The sequence below is a fragment of the Panthera onca genome, chromosome C2 (genome assembly GCF_046562875.1).
Source record: "Panthera onca isolate mPanOnc1 chromosome C2, mPanOnc1 haplotype 2, whole genome shotgun sequence".
In the NCBI taxonomy this organism is placed as follows: domain Eukaryota; kingdom Metazoa; phylum Chordata; class Mammalia; order Carnivora; family Felidae; genus Panthera; species Panthera onca.
The window spans coordinates 79,529,354-79,551,258 of record NC_138347.1 but is presented as its reverse complement, the minus strand read 5'-3'; the positions used below and the strand labels follow the sequence as shown (position 1 = coordinate 79,551,258).

Sequence of the window (21,905 nt, the reverse complement as noted above, 5' to 3'; positions counted from 1 at the left end):
TAAGGATAACGTGGGGGATTTAGTTGCTGTTTACCATGGGAAACAAACCCCTCTAGGTATTTTAGGCGGGAAGGATTGAATACATGATATTAGGTGCTTCTAAATAATTGGAAGGATCATATCCAGCGGGCTCAAGCCTGAGCTTCCAGTAAGAAAACCCAGAACCACACAAGATTGTTACATTTTCCACAGTCAGGACTGCAGAGAATCATGAGGCTACCACAGAACTGTTGGCTTGAAGAATGCAGTGCCGTACTTGTGATTAAGAAGCCACGGTCAGTTTCTCAAATTCCACATATGAGTGAGATCATATGATATCTGGATTTCTCTGACTGCTTATTTCACTTAGCATAATACCTTCCAGTTCCATCCATGTTGTTGCAAATGGCAAGATTTCATTATTTTTCATCACTGAGTAGTATTCCATTGTGTGTGTGTGTGTGTGTGTGTGTGTGTGTGTGTGTGTGTATGTCTTCTTAATCATTCATCAGTAGATGGACATTTAGGCTCTTTCCATACTTTGGCTATTGTTGATAGTGCTGCTATAAACATTGGAGTGCATACGCCCCTTCACATCAGCATTTTTGTATCCTTTGGGTAAGTAACCTAGTAGTGCAATTGCTGGGTCATAGGGTAGTTCTATTTTTAACTTTTTGAGGAACCTCCATACTGTTTTCCAGAGTGGCTGCACCAGTTTGCATTCCCACTTACAGTGAAAAAGGGTTCCCCTTTCTCCGCATCCTCGCTAACATCTGTTGTTTCCTGAGTTGTTAATTTTAGCCGTTCTGAACGGTGTGAGGTGGTACCTCATTGTGGTTTTGATGATTATACAGAGTTTAATGACGTTCTTTCACTAAATTGTGACTTTTGGCTGTTTGGGTAACTTGCAGTGGTAAACTTGACAAGATGAAATTGGTACTAGTTAACGAAGAATAACTAATAAGTCAATGTTTTGTTCATAATGTTAAAAAAAAAAGAAATCAGGGTCAGGAAAGAAGCCACTGGACCCTGAGACATGGAGTCCAGCCACTCCTCCACCATAGCTGCTTCCTGAAAACCCCAAGGCTACAGGTGAGATGTGGGAATGTGGATGCAGAAAAATCCCATCTCCGCGGCCATGCTTCCAGCAGAAAACAAGCCAGAGCTACAGGAACATGGCCTTTGTCTTACTTTCGTCTTCCAAATCTCAAGCCAGTACAGATAACTTGGCAGAATCTCTTTTGTGATGAAGCCCTTCCTGCAAGCCCACCTTTGCAATATGGCAGGTTTGCGTGCTTATCCACCATATTCAACACAGTAAGGGTTACAGTTTTTACATTTGGGGCATGTCTTCGCATGAGCCTTTGTGTGCAGTGGATACCACACTGAGGATGGATTAATAATTCTGTTCTAGAAGACCTCTATTTGTCAGTGCAATTAATTATATAGCAGAAGGTAATGCAACCACTTTACTTTAGGGAATCCCTAAGGGAAATTCCTATTTATCAGAGAAAATGCCATAAGGAGGGAAGATCCTGAGCTGGGAGAGTATTCTAAACTGTTTTGGTTTGAAACATCTTGGAAAGTACTACGAGAAGCTATGCAATATGATGATATAACAGTGCTTACCATGTCTCGGGGGGAGGGTTCCGTCTTTGGCAAAGGGTTGTCGACTTTCCATCTTGTACGCTTCCCCCCTTCCCCCACCCCTGCAGAATATACATTTAGAATTTGCAATGGAAATCAATATAAAATAGTTTATTTAAAACAAATACGATAGACTTATAGCCTGTCGGCCTGCATTGAATTCTTTCAACTTCGTCTCCCTTAACTCGTGTAACCCCTATTTAGAAATGTAAAACAATTATAAGTGATCTCTATCACCTTTACTCTTGTACCCTAGTGAATACATTTGGACACATTTCAATTTCTTGTCTGCTCCCTTATTCTTCCTGTTCCAAATTATGAATCAGGCCAACCTGTTGTCCTTCTACTTGAAATCTTTGGTAACATTGGTGAAGGTAGGAGACAGGAGTGAGCAGGTGGTAAAGATGTAATCGAAGTAAATAGTGTCATTTCCTAGGGCAATATTCTTTGCTTCAGAAGAAAGGCTGAGTGCGTAGGGTAGTTGGTACTAACTTCTGCTAGATTTCTGCTGTATCTTGCATTCTCCTACTCCTGTAGAATCTTTTTAGTACATTCTTGCCTTCTTTTTGGGAAGCACATGCTTCTGGAGCAGGGAAGCCCCAAAGCCTCCTCTATTTAACACTGCTTACTGCTTGGCCCTCTTAGCAATGGCAGTAATAAAGTCAAAGTATGGGAAGTCTTTGACCTTTGGGAGAAGACACTACCATATTCAGAATTTTCTTGAATGAAGCGACCAAAACCTCGTTATCACAGGATTATAAGTAAATGACTATATATAGTCATTTGGGGCTCCTGGGTGTCTCCTGCGTGGCTTACTTGGTTACTTGGTTACTTGGTTAACCTCTGACTTCGGCTCAGGTGGTGATCTCGTGGTTCGTGAGTTTGAGCCCCGCGTCGGGCTCTGTGCTGACAGCTCAGAGCCTGGAGCCTGCTTCAGATTCTGCTCTCCCTCTCTCTCTGACCCTCCCCCATATCACCCTCTGTCTCTGTCTCTCTCAAAAGTAAATAAAAACCTCAAAATATAATAAAGTGGGACACCTTTGAGAGTGGGTATTGAAAAGGGACATTGTTAATAATTAGATCAAAACAACAAGCATGCATTGGATATCTGGTCACCCTAATTATAATGAACTGTGGAGATTGTTTGAGATGTGAACTGACATGAAAACAGATCTTAATTCTTTATATTCACCAAACTTTAAGCTTACCTTCTTTTTATGTAGTACTCAATTGCTGAGCACTGATAATGGAATAGATTCGGTAGTAAGTAATAGGAAAATAAAAGAAGATGCCATCTTTGTTCTTTATTTACTTGCAGAGGCTGTTATAATATTAGAGCAGCAGGTTTTCAGCCTGGATCATAACATGGCCCACATAGGAAGTCTAGGAAAGTAATGCATTTTGGATTCCGCCCCCCCCCCCCCCCCCATCACATTGAAATGTATTCTGCCAAAAATTTAAATAAGGTTCAAGGAACTGTTCTATCAATGTGTTTATTTTATTCTTGGGATTTTCTTTTTTTAAAGTATTTGTTTATTTTTAATAAATAAAGACAGAGAGACAGAGTGTGAGTGGGGGGAGGGGCAGAGAGAGAGGGAGACACAGAATCCGAAGCAGGCTCTGGGGTCTGAGCTGTCAGCAGAGAGCCCAACGTGGGGCTCGAACTCGTGAACCATGAGATCACGACCTGAGGGGAAGTCAGAGGCTTAACCCACCAAACCACCCAGGTGCCCCATCAAATTATTTTAAATATCTGGAGGGCTGCCATGTATCCGAGGGCTTGTGGTTCCAGAGGGCAGGGGTAGGACTGACAGATGCTTTTTAAGAGAGCAAGGGCTTCAGCTCCATATAACTTTTTATGTGTAGTTACAACTTTTCTGCCATGGAAGGGACTGTCTTGTGAGGTAATGGATTCCTGGTCATTAGATACGTATAAGCAAACTCACAGATGGTGATTACATTTCAACTTTAGCTCCTCTTAGAAGAAATATCTTCATTAACAGTTTCATGCTTCTGGGATATTAAAATTCTGTATTGGTGAATGTTGTTGCCTACTACCTTACAAATCTAAAGTGTGCTGTGTGCGTGCGTGCGTATGTGAGTGATTTCCCCAGAATAATAGCCAACCTAGTACCTTCTTCACACGTTGCATTGTCTTTTATGCACAGTGGCCTGTAATTGATCAAAATGCAGGAGGCACAGCATCAGTACTCTCATGGAGGGAGATTTAAAAGGGAATAACATTCACCGATGTCATTCTGAAACTGATCCGAAACAGCCTGGCTCGTTTTTACTCAGCTGCCATTGGTCAATGCCTCCACAGATTTTGTCTCTGTTTCAAAATCTTGAAATAAAACTGGAACAACTTCCAGCGTGACTTAAGAAAAAGGTCACCAGTTGAAAATGGTTTCAATTGTTTTGCTATTAAATGTGAAATTGCAAAACTAGCCTCTCTTACTTAATTTGAATTTATAACACATTCTAATGAAAAGCCGGTTTGTTTTTCATACCATTTTAAGTATTGAGAAATTTCTCCGGGCTCTTGGACTGGTGTTAAAGAAAAATTATTATTTCAGAGCATATGATGATGCATGAAGTTGAAGTTGAATCTCTTTGTTTCCTAAAACTGTATGTCGTGGTGCTTGAAGGTTGAAAATCTGTATCTCTTCTCTAGCCCCCTTTATTTGTCCGATGTCCAGGCGTTTTTATTTAATTTTGCAATATCCTTATATTTTAACCCTGGAGTAAAGCAGATTTGGGGTTTGACAAATTTACGATGAAAATTAAGTAATAGGGAAACAAAGATTGCATCGGAAACTTTATAACACTATTGCCCAAACTCAATAACAGTCATTCAAATGACAGTGTCTAAACTCTGAGCAAAGGCTGTAAGCTAGTTTATAATCAGTAGTTGTGACATTAGGGTACAAAGAGCATAGTTGACAGGTGACAGGTTTTTGAGCAATTTAATGTTTGGAAGTCTCAAGTATAACGGTTAACACTGTGTCTTGTTGCTGTGATCACTCTTAGTGGGTTTATGGCCTGAATAAACATTGCCTCATAGAGTCACATGCAGTATTGTCTCATAAAAATATGGCCTGAGATTTGTCAATGGTGGCTTCCTGTTCAGTGAAGACAAAATTAAATATTTCAACTTCGCCAACTTACAGCTAAAGCAGAATTTTTTTCTGTTGCTCTATTTGTTTTTATTGGGACATCAAAGTGATTTTTTTAAACGTATTTATTTATTTGTTTAGAGAGAAAGCGAGCGGGGGAGGGGCGGAGAGAGAGGGAGAGAGAGAATCCCATGCGGGCCCTGAGTTCTCAGTACAGACCCTAACACAGGGCTGGATCTTAGGAACTATGAGTTCATGACCTGAGCTGAAATCAAGAGTTGGAAGCTTAACTGACTGAGCCACCCAGACGCCCCTAAGAGTGAATTAAAACAATTTTTTTAATGTATTTATTTATTTTTGAGGCAGAGAGAGAGCCTGAGCAGGGCTGGGGCAGAGAGGGAGGGAGACACAGAATCCAAAGCAGGCTCCAGGCTGTGAGCTGTCAGCACAGAGCCTGACGTGGGGCTCGAACTCATGGAGTGTGAGATCATGACCTGAGCTGAAGTCGGAAGCTTAACCGACTGAGGCACCCAGGCGCCCCAAGAGTGAATTTTTAATAAAGGAAAGTCCAAACAAAATATTAAAAAATCGAAATCAGTTAAAACATCCCTCAAACTGCTAATAAAATTCTATGACCTGTCTAATGGGCATGACAGACTGGTAAACACTAAAACATAGTGTTTACATGTTTTCAAACAAGTTGGAGCAGGCTGTCGGGAACACAGACAAGTGAACAGCAATTAACTTGAGTACCTACTCCTGTCGTGGTGGGTTTGGAATGAGAAGGCTTCAGGTGCTACCAGAGAGATCTCTAGGCCTCATTAGCGATTGTATTGGTGGCTTTTCCACACTCTTGTGTTTCATCCTCGTGGTGGGGCGAGATGTAAAGTAGGATTTTAAAACCTGTATGAACCAGGCACTCAGAATCTCATTCTTGTAAATTCAGATTTCCACATTTAGTAGATTTTCTGAGTGCAGAGGCTGTAGGTATTTTTTGCCCCTTTCTCTTAGCCTTGGACAGAAAACTACCTGTTGTTAGAATCAGAGTCTTAGAACAAACCTTCTCCGTTGGGGCGCCTGGGTGGCTCTGTCACTTAAGTGTCCGACTTCGGCTCAGGTCATGATCTCGCGGTTTGTGAGTTCGGGCCCCGCATCAGGCTCTGTGCTGACAGCTCACAGCCTGGAGCCTGCTTTAGATCCTGTGTCTCTTCCTCTCTCCACCCCTCCTATACTCCTGCTCTGTTTCTCTGTCTCTCAATAATAAATAAACGTTAAAAAAATTAAAAAAAAAAAAAAAGAAGAAACCTCCTTAGGAACATAAAATGTTGTCATGAGAGGGGATTTTGGAGATCGTCTTCTTAATGCTAACTATTGTAGAGCTGGAGAACTCATGGTCCAGGGAGGGTAAAAATTTTCTTGGTCACTTAGCCCAGCGGAACCATTGCTATGGAATGTGACCTAGAGCACAAGGTTGGGGGTCACATGACCTCTGTGCTGATGTTCCACAGCATGGATACTGACTCTTGGAGGAGAGATTCTTTACTCTTATGTCCATTTCTGTGCCTTTGCCCCCCTTTTCCAGTTCTCATCCAATAATCAATAGACTTACAGGCTTGTTTATTGAAACTTTGCTACTTCAAACGCTTTTGGGGAGCAAAACACCTGGGTTTGAATCCATCCCTGATGGTGATTACCTGCTGTGTTACCTTGGAAGAGTTACTTCAGCTTCTCTAAATCTTGGGCTTTGGATTTTCAAATTAGAAGAACAAATGAGTCCCTACAATTTGTCACTCTATGACTTCTTGGCCAGTGTCCCGGCTGTTGCCACCCAAGTCTGTTTTCGACTGATGAGAGTTAGTAATTGCTTTGGTCCCATTCTGCTTTTTACCTTCTCCTGAGTGTCCTGCTCTTCCAGTACTATTGTTTCCCTGTCAGAGTTGATGGTTCCCTTTTCGTGCGACATTCTGAATCTGAAATGAAAGCTCAGTGTGGACATTGATCTCTGTTCTACTTCGCCTCTTTATCAGAAACCAGTGCTTACTTGTCTGGACTGATGCTTCTCCCCCTGCTGCTTCTCCATTTACCTGGGATCTGCAATGCAGTGGTACGTTTCCTGTCACCAGTGGTGTTGCCACTAATGAGGATTGTGCCTTTAGCATTAATTTGTATTCATACTAACCCTGTGCAAGGCAGGTTGGTATTTTCTGTGTGGATTCCTATCCTGTCTTCTTTCACTTTATACTCCCTGGTCAGTGGGACTCAGGAGTTAAGACAGGGGTGTAAGAAACCTGAGTTCACTCAATTTGCAGACTTGTAGGGGGACATGAGCAGTGGAAGCAATGGCAGCAGGCATCTTTTGTTTAATAGATAGGGAGAGACACTGCGGTTCAAGGAGGTCAAGGGACTAAAGTCACCATCGAGTTGATTAGTGGCTGAGCTAGAAATTACATCCGAGTCCTCTGTATTTAAGTCCAGAGCTTTTTCCAGTATTTCCAATTGTGTCTCCGATAGCCTATATAAAGGTTTGGCATTTCTGCAGAGTTATTCTGTAGTCACCCCTTCCAAGTAATGCCAGCTGTCCATGCAGAGAATGGGGCGCTTAGCCAGTGCTGGGCCAGAGTTGCCTGTAGAGAGAAGTTGAGTGAATACATTGACATTTTCAGCCCATGGCAGATCCCGCTTTGCCCTTCCGGCTCTCCTCTGACCTGACGCTTCAGAGGAAGAGTGATCACATTTGCTGTTCAGCTAACAATTTGTGTAATTTTCAGCCTGCCGTATTCTTTAGCGTTGTCTTCCCATGCTTCCGTCACATGCCACGGTAGATCTGCTTCGTAATTACACTGGTAGGGACTTACCTACACAACTTGGGAAAGGTTTGCCTAAAGTACTTATTTACTTGTGCATAATAAATCTTGATTGATACCTCGGTAGTCTCTGAGATCAATCTAAGATTCCCTCCCGCCATGGGGAGGATTGAAGAGTCAGGGAAACGGGTGACCAAAAAAGAAGAAGAAGAAGAAGAAGAAGAAGAAGAAGAAGAAGAAGAAGAACAAAAATAGAGGGCTGTGCTTTCTTACTGATGAGCTCAGAGGAGAATTGCAGATGATCTGGAATTTCCATGATTTTGCTTGTTGGAGGCCTGTTCTACAGTCAGGATCTCCTACAGTCAGGATCTTCCATGGAATCAGAAGAGTCTGTGAATAGGGTTGTCGTTAGTCTTCATCGAATCCAGTCACCTCGTTTTCAGAGGCGGACACTGCCATCTCACAGAGGGAAGGCTGCTGTGTGAGTTCATGGCAGAGCTCAGCCTGAAAACTGGGTCTAATTCAGAGGATCAGGTATCCTCCAGCTGAACACCGAGATGGAGACAGGATGATTAGCTGTAGCCCAGAGAGAGAAGCACAGTGTATCATTTTCGTAGATTGTTAAGAAAGCAGTTTGAGGGGCGCCTGGGTGGCTTAGTCGGTTGAGCATCCGACTTCGGCTCAGGTCATGATCTCACGGTCTGTGAGTTCGAGCCCCGCATCGGGCTCTCTGCTGACAGCTCGGAGCCTGGAGCCTGGAGCCTGGAGCCTGTTTCGGATTCTGTGTCTCCCTCTCCCTCTGCCCCTCCCCTGTTCATGCTCTGTCTCTCTCTGTCTCAAAAATAAATAAACGTTAAAAAAAAAAAAAAAGAAAGCAGTTTGAAATTGTAGGAAAGTATTGACCTTTAGATAAAGGGGAAAGATGGCCAAACCCCTCCAAAGTTAAAGGCAAGGTATTATTTAAATCTCTAATGCTCGTTTAAATAAAGAAAATGTGAAGGGACATGAATCCTGAACTTAGGCTGCCATCAGCTACTTCTGATATTTCAGTCACTTAGCATCCCAGTCTCTCAAGTTTTCTACCACTAACATAATGTGTTAGTACTTGTCTCTTCCCTCAGTATCATTCGTTTATTAGCAAACACTGACCACGAGCCAGGCTTTGGGTTAATTGCCAAAGGAGATTTAGGGACTAATGCAACATGATTTAAAGATTAATGCAAATGCTCTAAGTCAATTATTTTCGGCCCTTCGATCAGAATATATGTGTAAAGATCCCCGGATGAGTCTAGGGTATAGACAGTTTTGAAAACTATTACATTAAGCTTCTAGAGCTTAGTTGTTAGATGGTACTCTGCAATGATTCGTTCGTTGTTTTTAAATTTTAGTGACCCATGTAAATGTTCATAGAACTGTACGGTATTGATTTCAGGAAAGAGGAAAACTTGAGCAAACACTAGTTAGTTCTATTTTTGTGGCTGCCGATGACATGTCGTTCACATGGTGTCTTTAGAGAGGCTCAGTAGCTCTTTTTTTTTTTTTTTTTTTTAAGTATTAAATCTCACTTTACCTATAGTCCTAAGTTTTCTCATGTGCAGAGGAAGGATTTTAGGCATCATATGGTCTTTTGTGGCTGTTTGTGTTCTGTGGTGCTTTGAGTAGTTTGGTCAGACTACTGGCTTCATCAGTGTGTGAGCCTGTGGCTCATGATGGTTATTGTTTGATGGAATAGAATAGAGAAGACATTATGGCAAGTAGTGTCCAGGAGCTAGGAATGGAGATAAGAGCACAATTGACTGTTTCTAAGTGTAACTTCCTCTGGTTTGTGGGGTTTTTTTTCTTTCCTTCAAAGAAGAAGGTGATACCATGATGAAGACCATGGATTTGGGGTTGAAGACCTAGGTCCAAGCTTCAGTTTTGCTGTTGGTTAGCGTATGTATCTTTTTGAGCACGTTTTCTAACTTTTACAGTCTTGATCTGCTGAATACGGAGAATGATAATCTTACGTCATATAATAGTCAAGAGAATTATGTGATTGTTAGAAAATTGCTTAGCATATAGTAATTCTGCAATAAACACTGGCTGTTTATTGTCAGTCCATGGCTTTTTTGTACCCAATGAACAGCTAGGAGGAGAGGACCAAGGGCAATGGAGAGAGTAATTAAGTGAAACTTCTTAGGTTCTTCTTAATTGCTTTGCATGTGACGCTAGTTCAGAAAGACCAGGGAGCCCAGCTCTCTGCCTCCCTGCAGCAGTAGGCATTTTGCTTAGATGAGGGCCATTTCTCTTGTTTGCCTCTCCTGTGATGGTGTTTGTGTATTTTCACAGCCTCTCTGGAGATCTTCCCTTTCACTTCTTGCTTTCGCAATGATTGTAAGCTTACAGTGAAACTGACCTAGAACCAGAGGAAGTAAGAGCAGAGTGAGTTTTGGTCCAGCAAAACCAGCTCTCACCACTGCTTATCTTTGTGTTTATGTTGGTCTTTCTTGGAGAAGCTGAGAAACCCCAACTGACATGTTCTACTTCATCTGTTCACTAAAGTTGTGAGATTTCCTCAAACCTATTTATCAAAATACAGGGCTGTAATTCAGGTTTCGGAGAAGGAAAGCCCTATAGAATATTAGAGCTGACTGGGACTTTACAGACATTCATTTTGCAAATGAGTATCCTCTCTTGTTAAAGGTCACACTGGTGAAGCTGAGACTGGAACTGGGGACACGGGGACTCCATGTCTGTGTTGTTGTGTTTGTCACCTTCCATGGATCCATCTGGAACATAGAACTTTACTCTTACTTAGAGTGGGTACTCTTGTTAGATTACTGTTCAAAGATAAAAGTTCTAGCTTCTCATTTCTCTGTATAAAACTTTTAAAAGGCAAGCTCAGTTTATATCTTCCAAACCTTTTCCCCAAATATTCTCCTTGAGTCCCTCATTTTAGTACAACCCTCCTGTTTCCCTGTCCCATGGGAAGACCTTGCTTCTTCCTTGAGCTTATAGTATTTCCAGGCATTATCTTTGTTGGTCCATTTATCTTTCAGAGCCACCCAGCTTTCAAAGTCCCTGTCAAGGCCCACCCTTGCCTATGCTAGCTCTTGTCACACACCCCGGTTCTTTTTGTACACTGTGTATTGCTGTCTCTTTTCACATATGTAAATGTCTCTTTTGCAGGTAGGCTTTAAGCTTCTTGAGTACAGGACGAGAATATGATTCATCTGGAGCTCGAGTGCCAGGCAAATACAGTTATTCATTCATTAAATTAACAGACGTTTTTACTGAGTGTCTATCATGCATTAGGTCCTGGGACTCAAGGAAGATAATTACTTCTGCTCTCAAGGATTCAAGAGTTTAGTGTGGGATACAGGCCGGCAGAGAGGCAGAGATGTGTGAAGAGCACAGTATTCTAAGTGCTGTGGAAGTTAACTTGAACTGGTTGAGAGAAAACGTGAATCATGTCCTTAAGGACTAGTAGGAAGTGATGCTCGGGATCTAAATGATGCATAATAGAGGAGACAGCATTTTTAATTGAGAGGTAGCTGCATCAAAAGGGAGGGAGATAAAACTAGCGGAAATGGATGATTTTCCAGCAGAACATGAAAATAACCTCCAAAGAAGCATAAAACTGCTGCAGCTATCATAGAAGTTACTGGAAATATGATTCAGATCTATTATTAAAGAATCACATCCAAATGACTTTACACTAAGTTCTGATAAACTTTTAAAGATCAGATAATTCTAATCTCCTCAGTAGGAAACAAATCCACACGGTAGAAAAGGATGTAGAACCCTCATGTTAAAACCGAATAACGAGAAGTAAAACAAGTAGAGAAAATAATACTACAGGATAATCTTACTTACGATTATCGGTAAAAAAAAATTCTATACAAAATAGCGTATTTAATTCATCAATATATCAAATTGTACAACTGTGAGTAGGCTTTTTTCCCTAGGAATGCAGACATGGTTCAATATCTGGAAATCGATCAAAATGATTAATTCCATTGCTAAATTAAGGAAAAGAGTTGACTCTATCACTGGAGGCTAAGAAGGAAGATACAGAGATTCTAAAGAGGGATGAGTAAACAAACAGATCAACATTCATTCATTCACACACTTATCTGTAACATGGCTTGCTTAAAGACTTTCCAGCCAGCATTGCGGTCATATAGTGAGACTACTCAGAAGCTTCCCGCTCGCTGGGTCAGTCCCTGTGGATTGTTGTAAGTATGATACAAGTACTAGAAGACCCCCAAATTAAGCTACTCTTTTGTTGGGAAGGTGGAGTTCGGAAAATGTTCACAGCATCAGACACATTTGTGTTGGGTCAAGATGAAAAAAAAAAAGAAAAGAAAAATAGGGCTTGGTAGAAAGTGAAGGTTGGTATAAAGTGACGGGAGGAAAATGGCAGTGTAGATGGTGGGCACAGCATTTGATATTCATTACAAATGCTCTGAATGGTGTCACTGGACCCCTGTTGACATATGGAAGAATGGTATGAGGAGATGCCATAGAGGTCATCCGTGAACAGATAGATGGCCAGGCCCTGGCACTCTCGGGGGGTGGGGCTGGAGCTGTGTCTGTGAGGAGGGCAATACCAGGGTACCGTGAGGTACTGGGGATGACTGTTAAGATGGTGGAGTCAATTACTTGCATCTTGATGCTGAAGTTCGCATTTCTTATACTTTCCCAGAAGTTGCCTGTTCTTTTCTATCTATGGCATATCTGAAAAAGCCAGGATTCTACAGTCAATTGGCAATGTGGGATTGATCTGGAAATGTGCCTCTTTGCTGTAGAAATCACTGCATCCTATAGTAACCCATTTTTTAAAGTTCCTATTTTGGAATGACTTTAGGCTTATAGAAAAGTTGCTAGGATAATGTTAACGTACAGCTAAAATGCATACTACAAATGTGCATAGGGCACGAGAGTTTTTCAAGCTTTATTTTATCCTACTTGGTCCTGACCTGTGCTCACTTTAGTCATGTTGAAAGCAGAACAGACACTTTCATCCCCTTTCAGTAGGAGACTGAGACTCAATTAAAAAAAGTATATACACAAAACCGAGATTAGTATTCTTCAATCCTGAGAGAAATCTTCTCATATGATTGTTAATTTGCTGCCAGGCTTCAGAACAATGAATAACCCAGACTCATGGTTTCCATATTGGTTTTGTGCTTGGCCTTAATGGTGGTTTTAGAAATATGTAAAATATGGTCATTGCCCTTTTCTTTTTGAATATTTTATTTATTTTTATTTGAGAGAGAGAGAGGAAGAGAGAGCAAAGTGGGGATGCTGGGGTAGAGGGAGTGAGAGAGAGACTCTTAAGCAGATTCTCCATGCTCAGCGTGGAGTCAGATGCCAGGCTCGATCCCACGACCCTGGGATCATGACCTGAGCTGAAATCAAGAGGGTGACACTCAATCTACTGAGCCACCCAGGCACCCTGGTCGTGGCCCTTTCAAGGGACTCACAGTTTAATAAGTGTCTGTACATAGCCTGTGCACAAGGTACAAGGGAGGGAGAGGAAAAGAAGCTCCCTACAACCAGACTGAAAAGTCAGGGTCACCACTGGCTTCAGCAACAGAAGCCTCCTGATTCCTAGTTTAGAGGCTTCCTCAATGATTCCCGTCATCCCCTTCTAAAAACGGAGAAAACCACTGCAAGCATTTTCTTTCTCTCACTTTGCATAGCACTTTATAGTATATAAGACACTCTAATGTTGTTATCTCATTGGTTGTCCTAAAACTCTGAGAGTTAGTGGGGGCAGGGCTTGATCTTAACTCTGAGACAGTTGAGGTACCTGCAGCCCTGATGCAGGGTCAGGGTAGGCGGGGCAGGGGGGGGCGATGTTCGAGGTCATGCCATTCCTTCCGATACTACCTGGCCAACACTGCGCCCTTCCTATCACTGTCACCCCATCTCCGGTGCCATGCCATGGACGGAGGCCTTTATTTTTCTCTGTGTTTCCAGTGTTCTTTGTTTTTACAGACATCTGGAGGTAATCATGGAGCCCTCTCAATTAATTCAGTTCAATTAATAAATTACTGGGTGGATGTGGGGCTGCGAGTCGGCGCAGGGTGGCTTCCGGGCCTCCCTGTGCTGGAGAGCTGTTGCAATCAGTCTTGGAGAGCCCTCCTCTTCAGCAAGATGTCCGGGAAGCTCAGCCCCAGCCTGCAGGCTCCCTGGAGGGGTGACTGGCTTACCCTGACAGGCAAGACATCCTTTTTCTTTCCTCACATAGTGTATTGTAATCCCATCAGAACAGTACATTGGCTGGGCTGTCCCTCCCCTCCCCGCCACCAGCTAAGTTGTTCATAAATCTTCCCTATGATACTGGCTCAGCACAGCTCCTGATGCTTGGTCACGTGGGGCTGACCTGTTCATTACAGGTGTTGAATATCCCTAGTGTCTCGCTACTAAGCGCCGGTACGGTCCCAGGCATTGTGGACAACAAAGTCCCCGTCCCCCCGATTTGCAAGTGCCCCCTTGGTGGGGAGCAGGACGGTTCCTCTAAGAGGGATCACTTGAAAGTATCTGGACATGCCCTGGTTATGCCCCTGTTTCAAGAATAAACTTTGGGTGCCTCCTTAATGCTGACCTAATACATTCAGGCTCCCCGGGCTAGGGTGCAAAGCTGTCTGGGCATTGGTTGCATCCCATGTTTTAGTTGTTTGCTCGCTGCTTTTCCTTATTCCCCCTCCGGTCACACCAAGCATAAGTGCTGTGTACCTTTCTGCCTGTGCCACTTTGCTGACACTGTTCGGACTGGCCTCTGCCAGTTCAGGGCCCAGTCTGAGGGGCACCTCATCAGTGAGGTCTTCATTTTGCTCCCAACAAGAATAATCTTACCTTTTTCTGCATCCCAGAAACACTTTTCTTTCTTTTTTATCTCACTTAGGTAATATCACTTCATTTAGGTAACTTATCACCATGTCATTGGTTGGTAATCATTTTCATAGGTTATTGATAAAGTTTGAGCCTTTTTGCAACCTTGTTTGGTATCAGATTCTCCTTTGGGTTAGGGAACATTTCTTATCATATCCATTTCCTGAAGAGTGTTAGTGCTAAAGAGTTAACTGTTAGAAGAAGTATTCAAGATTGGTGAGGGAGTTTCTATTTTCTCCTCCCATGGTCAGTTTTTCCTGTTCCTTCCCTTCCTCCTCTTCCCGGTCCCCCCGTTTACCTTTTCTCTTTCTTCCTTCTCAGAGAGCTTTTTCAAGATTTCAAGTATGGATTAAGATGAAATTATGATGAAGCGAGAGGTGGGTTGCTTCCATTTTTGTGCTTCTGGAAACCAACCAACTGTGTTTATTTCTTTTTAGTTTCAGATTCCGACAATGTCTCATCCGTCTTGGCTGCCACCCAAAAGTACTGGTGAGCCTCTTGGCCATGTGCCTGCACGGATGGAGACCACCCATTCCTTTGGGACTCCCAGCATTTCAGTGTCCACACAACAACCACCCAAGAAGTTTGCACCAGTAGTTGCTCCAAAGCCCAAGTACAACCCATACAAACCTGGAGGTGAAGGTAAGTGGGGGGGATTTTAGAGTTGGGTGCCCAAAGTGGGAGAGTTCAGTACAATAAGAGTGACTCATCTGTCCAGTGTTGTGTCGGAGAAAGGTTAGCTCAAGAATTCGCTGTGCTTATTGTAGTTAATAGACTGTCAAAGGTTAAAAAGCATCTAGAAACTATCAAAGCGAACCTTTCTTTTAGGGACATAGAGAGTGAGACCTCTTAGGGGTTATCTGGCTGTGGTTATACAGTGAGTTTGGTCTAGAGCCAAAACTAGAACTTGGTTTCTTCATTCGTAGCCCAGTGCCCTTCTACCATGTTATCCTTTCACCTCATCTCATGTAGAGATGTGTCTGCTACCCAGCTGCCCCTCCCTCTTGACATGGGACAAGTGGCCCCATATGGTGCCAGGCAGTGGTCTGATTGGAAACCCATATGAAGGTACCTCACTGGAATTGTTTAACCTTCGTTGGCTATCTTTCCTCCCCTAGACTACTTAGGATGAAGTTGTCCAGAGAGCTCTGTGAGATCTGCGTTTGTAGAAGGTCATAGGCAAATGTGAATGAAACCTAGTTCTAGAGGTTGTAATGGCAGTCCATTCAGTTTTGATCAGGTAGAGTTTGATGATCCACACGAGCTCAGCATCTCAGGTTCATAGGTCCATGCACAGTCACACACTGAACCTCTCAGACAGTGCAGGGTGCTGTACTCTTTGCTGGAAGAGTTTCCATATTTTTACCAGTCAATGTCAGCAGCTCATCCAAACCCATGAAACAATGACTTATAACTGACAAGCAGAAGAACGTTCCATTTCTGGGAGCTGAGAGAGAGGAGACCTGAAAGGAGATTCAGTACCCCTTTCTCTGTTTTCTCCCTCATCCCACCACCACTTAGAAAAATGACCTTACATAACTTCTCCATGATGTTTCTTACTGCTTCTTGGGTGATGGGAGTGTGTTTCTTTCAGCAAGTTTCAGTAAGACTGTGTCACGCCCTGTCGTATGGTGCAGTCTTTCTCTTTGCTTCCTAGTCCTCTACCTGTCCCCAGCAAACACTTCATTAATCTGTTGGTATTGTAAATAGAGTTTAATGACTTCTGGAGTCAGAAGCCTAGTCCAGATATCCAGCTTGTGTGAGATGGCTGGACGCTCAGGCAGGTGGTAGGAAGGTCAGGCATCAGCATGCACTCCTGGGCTGTGGCCATGGATTTTTTGTTCTGGGAGGAGCAACAATAAGACCATCAGAATGCTACCCTGGAAAAACAGTATGTGACGCTCTTGGTGTTCTACTAATCTCTGTGGCAGTGCCTGAGTTTTACAGGCTTCGAAGGAGGCTCCATGTCTGCTCCCAGACTTAGTGGAACTGGTTGTCTTTGTTCTTTTTAGTGGTTTCAGGACTCAGGGCTGGAATTTGGAAGAGAATCCCTCCTCATCAGGACAGGAGGGGCCATATGTTGGCTTCCTTATTTGCTTTCTCTGCATTTCCCCTGTTTGCTTACTGGGGGACTATTGTTTTGTCCCCTCATTTTGGGGGAGAACTGAAATAGACTTCTCTCTCACATGAAAGGACTAAGATAGACTCCCTCCTGGAGTAGGAGGCAAACTTGTGAGGAAGCCTTGGTAAGTATGATAACTGACACACACCTGAGGGGCAGGGGAGGAGGGCAGGTCCCATATTAAGTAGGCCGATACATGGCATATGTGAGAGGGAGGAGGGAAGCAGGTAGTGGTCTCCCTTCAGATCCCTCCACGCCCAATGCTATGTGTGGCAGTGGGTTGGCCCCTTGGGCCCCTTGGGTGACTCTGTGCACTTGAGATGCCCCACTCCCTTTGCTGTAGTCTGCGAGGTTCGTTCTCTGTCTGTCTAGTGCTCTGGGGACGCTGGCATCCTCTCCAGAACACGGCAGCTCAGGACCATGTGCTCTTTCTCAACATACCACCCCCACCTCTTTTGTCCCCGGTCAAAATCCTACTTGTATCACCTTCTCCAAAATGACCAGACATGGCCTAGATCAGAGGAAACCACTCCCATCCCTGGGAGTGGGATGTTTCCGTGTACCTCTGGTTCTGTGAGCCTCACCTTTCTGCTTTTTTTTTTTCTTTCTGTTATTCCTCCTGCTTTTGCTCTGCCCCTATTCAGCATGTAGGCTGTACGAGATGCTGCGCTTCTCCGTGATCGTTTTATGGCTTTCTCGTGTTACCCTGTGAGGAAAGAGTTATGCTCACATGGAAAACCGGAAATGGGAATATGGAGAGGCGAGGTAGTTTTGTGGCTGTTCAGTGTCGGAAGCGCGGCCTTTGTCCTTCCCCAGGTGCTAAACTTGCTTTGCCCTTCTCTTCTTGGCATAGGTGGCTCTCGGGCCCCATGTGATGGTGATACTTCCTTGTAAGAATGTAAGCTTTGTTTCCCCATTTAAGCAACAAGACATGGTTTCTCCCTCGTCCTTATGTTCCTCTTGGCTCCTATTATGCTACTGTGTTTTTAGTAGGAATGATTGTGTATGGTCAAATGTATGTCTGTATGTTCTTATGTGTGTATATATTTGGATGGATGGCGGATGGCTGGATGGGTGAGTACTCGGCTCAGTAATTCTTTTCTTGCAGTAAACAGTTTGGAATATGGCATCCTCATTTCAAGCAACTCAGTCTCATTTAATTTCTGAAGTCTTGATTCTTTCTTGCACTGCTGCCAATCTCTCTCTCTCTCTCTCTCTCTCTCTCTTTTTTTAATATAACCTTTTTTGAATACGTGAAAGAAGAAATTTCCCTTGCATATATACATTTTAAAGATAAATATGGGAAAGGTTCATGGATATTCAGACTTTGTTTTTAAATGAAGCTGCATCTCGTCATCTGCTCTGTATTATGACATGATATTTGTTGGAAGTGTGAGATTTGCTTTACTTTCTATTTTTTTTTTTTTTAATTTTTTTTTCTTTTTTCAACGTTTTTTTTTATTTATTTTTGGGACAGAGAGAGACAGAGCATGAACGGGGGAGGGGCAGAGAGAGAGGGAGACACAGAATCGGAAACAGGCTCCAGGCTCCGAGCCATCAGCCCAGAGCCCGACGCGGGGCTCGAACTCACGGACCGCAAGATCGTGACCTGGCTGAAGTCCGACGCTTAACCGACTGCGCCACCCAGGCGCCCCTGCTTTACTTTCTATTTAATTGAAATGTTAGTGCATTCTCTGTGACTGCAAACATTTTTATAATTTATGTTATTTTTTTGTCTAAATTTTTATACATTTTTAAAGTTTATATCCATTTTCCCTTTTTTTTTTTTTTTTTTTGGTTTTTGTTTTTGTTCATTTAGAATGCTCTGTAACATTAGTGAAACCTCCAGATAGTAGGTAAGACAGTTTTGTTTTGTTTTTTTTTTTAATTTTTTTTTAATGTTTATTTTTGAGACAGAGAGAGACAAAGCATAAATGGGGGAGGGTCAGAGAGAGGGAGACACAGAATCTGAAACAGGCTCCAGGCTCTGAGCTGTCAGCACAGAGCCCGACGTGGGGCTCGAACTCACGGACCGCGAGATCATGACCTGGGCCGAAGTCGGCCACTTAACCGACTGAGCCACCCAGGCGCCCCAAGACAGTTTTTACCTAGAGGGTGAATTGAAGATGCCGGGGTCTTGTGCCTCAGCTCACCTATTTTCTCCCTTTGGTACATACTCTCCCTCAATTTGTAGCCCATAAAGGCTTTTCATTCATAGCTTAATTCAGAGCCTGACCTCTAAGAAGCTTAACTGCAAAGACAGAAAGTTAGAATTAATAGAAAGCATACGGTCGGCCCTTTACTGGTGTGAATGTGGGAAATGCAGGGCAGGGGGTATAAGTTGTTTGCTCAGAGATGTGTGGCCTGCTCAGGGCTGAGCTCAGGTCCCCTCTGTCTGAGTCTAGACTTATCCAGGACCTCTTAACTATATTCTGGAGAGGACTCTTTCTCACTCCACCATAACCTCTTTATCCATCCCGTAGAATTCTTATCACAATTCTTATCACAAGCCTTCCAACAGACTTACTTGTAAATGAGCCTGTCTCCTTCAGTGTACTTGAAGCTTTTGGAGACAGGGACTGCGTGACTCATGCCTTTGCTCCCAATGGCACCAGCGGCACCCCTGCCTCATAGTAGGGGCTCTGTAATGTTTGGGGTGGTGGTTAGGCCACAGCAATATAAACCTGCTTCTTCAGGCAGATCCTGCTTCTTCAGATCCCGGCTTCATAGCTACCCATCAGGCATGCCAGTTCTAGAGCCCGACCCACCTGTTTGAATCACTTTTACCCTCCTATACCCATTCCTTGAGCCTTTTAGTCCAGGAGTTGTTGAGCCACTGCCACCTGGAAGTTTTCCGTTCCATTTCCCCACCTTAGTTTTATGTCTGCAATCTCTGGGGTTTGCTTTCTCATTTTTAAACTCGGGCTGAGAATGGCCAAGTACCCACATGTTTTCCACATCAGCTTATATTTATGTGATCCCGTATGTCATGATTTTCTTAAAAAAAATATTATTTATTTAAGTCATCCCGGCACCCGCTGTAGGGTTCAGGTCCATGACCCCAAGATCAAAAGTCGTGTGCTCCATCGACTGAGCCAGCCAGGTGCCCCAACTCTCATAATTCGTTTATAATGAATTCTGCTAATGACCTTCCTCTAAAGAGCTTTGGCACACTTAAAAGTGGGGTATTGTTTTTCCCAGTTAGTAGCTCTTTAGGCCTTCAGATCCTCATATTTTGCTCATTGTTCTCAAACTTTCCACTGATTTTTTTTTTTAACAACTTGTGTTCCGTCTGTCCTCTTCGAATGACGACCCTGCGTTTCCAAATGCCTTTTCATGTTTAGTACAGTAGCCTTCATATTTTTTTTTATTAAGTTTTGCCTTCTTACAAAGTTTATCCTGTTAAATGTCCACATCATTTTTTGTGGAATGTTGCTATGCATGTATGATTTTGTCTCATCATCTTCTATTTTAGACTGATGAGAACAAGATAATGCATTTTTTTTTTCTGGTCTTGAAAGTAGTAGCCAGTGATTATCTTTATACTGTAATCTGGATCTTCTGTCTGCTCCAAATTTGCAAAATAAATAAACAAAACCAAGAACACAAAGCCTTAGACTATGATGGCAGAACAGGGTATTGATCTTTCTTTTTCTGTTTTTGGTAGATACCAAAGTAATTGAGCTTTCCCACTTTACTAATATGTTATTTTCTTGAGATGGTTCTGAAATTTTCCTGTAATTGCAACTCTGGGAATTGGAAAACAAACGCGCGCACACACACACACACACACACACACACACACGCAATCTCTTTTTTAATACTTTGGCTGAATGAAATGTGATAATTACAATAGCTTATCATAGAGAATAATTGGTAATGTTTCCAAGTTTGTAAATTTGGGGTTGTGTTGTGGTCTGAAATTTACGTTCTCCAATCTCTATAAAGTTCCTTTAAAGAGCATTTTTTATGTAAGAATTTTGAAAAATTAAATCCCTAGGGTGCAAATTCAAGGTAACACTTTCAGTAGAATCCCTTTGCATTTGTACAGTCCTTTATAGTTTACCCTACACTTCCGTATTCTTTGTCATTTAATTCTTCAAAGGCGATTCTTGCTGTAGTTCTCTGAGTTAGGTAGAGCAGATGTTCTTGCCATTTTGCTGAGTGCTAAACTACCAGAAGTGAAATAACTTATTTAATAATCATGTAGCTAGTAAAATACTAACCTTTACTTTTCATATCTAGGGCTCTTTCTGATGTTAAGGGGTTCTATTTATTGGAGATTGGGTTAGGCAGCTTCATCCACTTTAACTCCATGATTTTTTTATTACATGATTCTTCTTGGAGTTAATTTCAAAGTGGTTGTTCTTTTCACAAACTATTTCCACCTGTATTACCTGATTCACTTCTGTATAATATAGATAAGACCTGTGCTTTCAAGCTTTGCCTACCTTGCTTCACCTAGACTTGAAAGGTCTGATCAGAGTGGTTGAAATGAATTCTAGTCAATGAGGGTCCTAAACCTGAAAACTTGTTGCTAGATCTCTCCATGCTTTGTGCTCCCGTGAGGTTATTAATCCATTTCATGAAGGGGGAATAGTTTTTAGGTGATTTGCTAATCTGGAGTAGATGGGAGTAGCTGGAATAAATTGCCATCACAACTGAATTCCCCATGATGGAGATGGCAGCCAGTCTTCCTTCATTTCTGCTTTCTTGACAAAGCCATTCTTCATGCATTAATCACAACATCTTTGAGCAGCAGGAGTAGAAAAGAGTTTGAAGTTCTTGTAATCCTGTCCTTCCATTTGCCAGATGTGAAAACTCAGTCTAAGAGGGAGGGGAACTGGCTTCCCAAGGTTATCCAAGAGTTTTGCGCTGAACTGGAGCCAGAGCCCAGGTTTGCCAAATGTGCTCATTCCACGGTATCTTGATTGTCTCAGATTGGAAAAGGCAAGACAGGCTTGGTTCGTAGGAATTGGGAAGTCATGGGTTATTGATACTTGGTAGAGAACTAGCCATTAGTGATGCGAAGTGATGTAAACTTGTTAGGCTGGACATATTTGTTTTCTCAACAGAAGTGAAAATGTGAGGGAAACAGATGGCCACCGATGACAATATATTTAAAGAAATAACGTGGCATGGGTTTTCTCTACCATTTTTGTGTTTAACCTATAAGCCAATTTGGTGCTGCTTCTCTTCTTACGGTTAGTAAACTTTTTTTGTTTGTTTGTAAAAACTTAGAATAGTAGGTGGCAGAAAGTGTAGGGGAACTGACTGTGAATTCTGAACAGTCATATCTAAGTATTTAGACTCACAGTGTGCTATCTTGTCTCTGGAGTCCTATAGTTTCTGTCC

The 21,905-nt window shown here is 42.6% G+C and overlaps 1 protein-coding gene across 9 annotated transcripts in view; it reads left to right on the top strand.

The window, feature by feature from the left end:
* Positions 1-21,905, top strand: part of LPP (LIM domain containing preferred translocation partner in lipoma) — a 676,388-nt gene that overhangs the window by 213,088 nt on the left and 441,395 nt on the right. For all 9 annotated transcript variants that reach the window (XM_060640772.3, XM_060640763.3, XM_060640764.3 and 6 more), the window contains one exon: positions 14,866-15,070. In XM_060640772.3, coding sequence (XP_060496755.1) covers positions 14,881-15,070 — 190 coding nt within the window. In that variant the 5' untranslated portion in view covers positions 14,866-14,880. The remainder of the gene's footprint in view (positions 1-14,865; positions 15,071-21,905) is intronic.